Source organism: Chinchilla lanigera, unplaced genomic scaffold (assembly GCF_000276665.1).
Source record: "Chinchilla lanigera isolate Chin_1 unplaced genomic scaffold, ChiLan1.0 scaffold00006, whole genome shotgun sequence".
Classification (NCBI taxonomy): domain Eukaryota; kingdom Metazoa; phylum Chordata; class Mammalia; order Rodentia; family Chinchillidae; genus Chinchilla; species Chinchilla lanigera.
The window spans coordinates 28,256,166-28,259,660 of record NW_004955407.1 but is presented as its reverse complement, the minus strand read 5'-3'; the positions used below and the strand labels follow the sequence as shown (position 1 = coordinate 28,259,660).

The 3,495-nt window shown below is 40.0% G+C and overlaps 1 protein-coding gene across 3 annotated transcripts in view; it reads right to left on the bottom strand.

Annotated features, from left to right (window-relative positions):
- The window catches only part of N6amt1 (N-6 adenine-specific DNA methyltransferase 1 (putative)), a 20,861-nt gene extending 17,854 nt beyond the window's left edge, over positions 1-3,007 (bottom strand). For all 3 annotated transcript variants that reach the window (XR_259592.2, XM_005375604.2, XM_005375607.2), the window contains exons 1-2: positions 2,868-3,007; positions 473-559 (exon numbers count right to left, since the gene is read on the bottom strand). Coding sequence is in view for 2 of the 3 variants with exons in the window: in XM_005375604.2 (XP_005375661.1) it covers positions 473-559; positions 2,868-3,001 (221 nt within the window). In the remaining variant the exon portion in view is untranslated. The remainder of the gene's footprint in view (positions 1-472; positions 560-2,867) is intronic.
- Between the last annotated feature and the right edge of the window lie 488 nt (positions 3,008-3,495).

The window sequence follows — 3,495 nt, the reverse complement described above, 5'->3', positions numbered from 1 at the left end:
ATATGTTGTAAAATGTTGTATGTCTGTTAATGTTTCCCTCCTTTTATCTTTAAAATAAAAAAAAAACAAAAAATGAAAAGCACAAGACATGAGATACAAAACACGAAGGACACATACATGGATTATGTGTGGTTTTCTATGAATAAATTTAAGTAATTTTCCATTTTTTAATAGCCAAATTATGTACCTAAAAAAGATTCAAATCTGGAAATGAGCCAAAAATATGTTGCTTCTACCACTATACAGTATGCGCGAACAGTTTTGACAATGAAATAATTTTAAGAATGCATAATTTGCAGTGTGGGTCTACATTTACAATTTCAGATACATTTCACCTACTTAAAGTTCTAGCCTTCACATCAAGTCCCAAAGAAATGTCGACACTGGGACAAAACTTTCAAGTCAGAATACATTGAGTACCAAACGAGTTTCAAAGCAGCCTAGCACCAAGGTGTTCCTTTTACATACTTACATGTACAGAGCCTGAGGACCTATCATAGAAGCTAGAAACGCAGACACCACACCAGACCCCGATCCCACTTCAAGGCATATTTCCACTCTGAAAAAAACCCATCAAAATAAATTATTACCATATTAACATTAAAGTATACTTTACAGAAAATAACTGTCATGATAGTTAGAATGCATTTCCCCAGCATGATTACACGTATAGGAAATTACAAAAGAAATTAGAAATTTTGGGCTGGGGATTTAGCTCAGCGGCAAAAGCGCCTGCCTGGCAAGCGCAAGGTCGTGAGTTCGGTTCTCGGTACCGGAGAAAAAACCAAAAAAAAACAAAACAAAACAAAAGAAATTAGAAATTTTGGGCTGGGGATTTAGCTCAGCGGCAAAAGCGCCTGCCTGGCAAGCGCAAGGTCGTGAGTTCGGTTCTCGGTACCGGAGAAAAAACCAAAAAAAAACAAAACAAAACAAAAGAAATTAGAAATTTTTTGAGAGATTTGTTAACTTTAGACAATGACTTTGTGCTTAATACTGCGTAACTAGAAATTGCTAATATTTGAGATGTCCAATTTATGAGAAATCGTTATATATCACAATAGGGGGATGTCTTAATTTCAACAAAACTACATAAAATGTATGAAACTATTTCATTTTGGGTTGGAACTATTAATATGAAGGACACCATCCTTTCTCACAGAGCTTTTCAGTATTTCCTAAAATGATACTGTATTATTGCAAAATTTATTTATGAAAGAAGTTTATCATTTTTAAATACTTAACCTTGATAAATCTTTTTAATTTTTATTTTATCGTACTTTATTTTAGGTACTGGGAATTGAACTCAGGACCTCATACTTGCCAGGCAGGTGCTTATGCCCCTGAGCTATATCCCTGGCCCATCCTTGATAAATCTAATGATATGTCTTAAGAGAAAAATACTCTCTAATAATTAGAGAAGCAAAAAAATTCCTTTTTGTACAGCTGTATGCTGGACTGAGCAATTGAGTACCTGATCTTACAATGCCGAAAATCTGAAATGCTACTGAATAAAATCTTCTTTACAGTGTTTTATTTTTCAATTAAATGTATTTCCGTGCCTACAATCTGACACATGCATTAAAAGCACCAGTTATTATTCCAAAGGTTAGCTTCGACAGCACTGAGGGTACTTTCCAGCACTTAACTCTTCAAACAATTATCCCAAAAGAACTAAGGTTTTCTGAGGTTGGAAACAAGCCACACATCTCACAAACCTTTAAGGCTGTATAGTAAGGTCTGTGAATCTAAGTGGCTTTTCTTTGAAAATATCATGATCTCATAATTAATATGAATTTTAAGAATGGAAGTATCTACAACTTAATAAAAAAAATCAGTTCCTTTTACATTGCAATGCAATTTTGTTTTAAAGGGCATAATAGTTTATTTTTTAAAAAACTGTACCACACTGATCATGCTGACCAGTATAGACATGATAATGCCTTTTCTCTTGGATGCAATGTGCAGTTTGTGCTTGTAAATCTTTCTGGAATACCTTGAAAATAAAGACCAATTATAAGACAAAACTGTTCCACACTATAATCCAGTAAATCCAAAAGTCACATCTTTTATAATTAAAATTAGTTTTAAGAGTTGCAGAATTTCATACGTGGAAAAATATAACTAAGTATGAAGGATAAATAAATGCAATACAGATCTCTGAAACCTGAGAGTTGTTTCATCCTAAGGAAAACCAGTTCAAGTCTTATAAGTCTAACGACCCAAAAATTCGTTGAGAAATTACAATGCAGGTAATTTTTTAATAATACGAAATTTACGGCAAACGCTTTAAATCAAGGGCTAGAGCGGACTGTAGAGGCTAACTGCAGTTAATTACAGTATTTGTTTCTTAGTGGCACCAGCCACATTTCCAGGGCTCAAGAGCCGCGTGCGGCTAATACTGTTGTACACAGTATTCCGAGTGGGTTTTAAAATACTCCCGCGCTCTATTCCCTCACCACCTTTCACGTCAATGCCCTCCCCGTGCTAGAGGATGTTTGTCCAGTGCGGGCTAAGCCGAATAATGCCACGTGGTTTTTAATAGCCATTACAGGTTTAATGGTAAAAAGAAGCAATGTTTCCGGAATATTTCGTTTCCTACACCACAGCGAGGTAAGCAGGCACGGGGCTCACGGTCACACTGGCAAGGAGCTGGATCTCTCCCACCGCGGTCCCTAGCACCCCAGTCCCTAGCACCCGGGTCGGAGTAGGGACGGGAAAACCCTCCTTCCCGGCGCTGTGCTGTCAATCACCGGCAAGCGCGCCGACCCCGCCTCCTCCGGCCGCGCTCGCCCTTTCGCGGGCCCTCTGCCGCGGTCTGTGCAAGACACCCAAGTCCTCTCCCGCAGGGGCCCTCGCCCTCCTCGCACCCCGCCAGCTCGGCCGCCGCCGCCTCCAGGGCGTCCAACAGCAGGAACGTGTCCTCCGCGGGCTCGTACACAGCGCTGAAATCACCACGACCCACGTGCCCGTGCAGCGGCGTCGGAAAGCTGGGGGCCGCCATCTTTCTCTTTGCCATCCTACGCGCATGCGCCAAGCACGCGCATGCGCACGCGCTAGGGGGCGGGTCGGAGGCTCGGGGCGGGACGGAGGCTCGGGGCGGGGCGCCTTGTAGCATTTTAATTAAGTCTAACCCTCAGTCTGTCTCTCAGTCCGTCCCTCAGTCCGTGGGATGTTCCTGGGATTGCTGAGTAGACGGTTATATAATATGCAGTTGTTGACATTTGCTTTTCTCTTCTAAACATTTAAATTAGTTTCGTTTTATGGATTAACCTATAGGGCATTTTCTTCTTTTTATTTTACAACTAAAAGGAGGAAAACATTAACAGACAACCTTTTACAAAAAAGCAAAAGAACAGTACAGACAATACACAGTTACAGACAAAGTGGTAGGAAATTAACAATGCTTGTAATTACATACTGATATCTTCAAAGTGGTTTCTCATGAAAACAAATAGAGACATGCAATATTAATCAATCAAGGACTCATTAACAGTT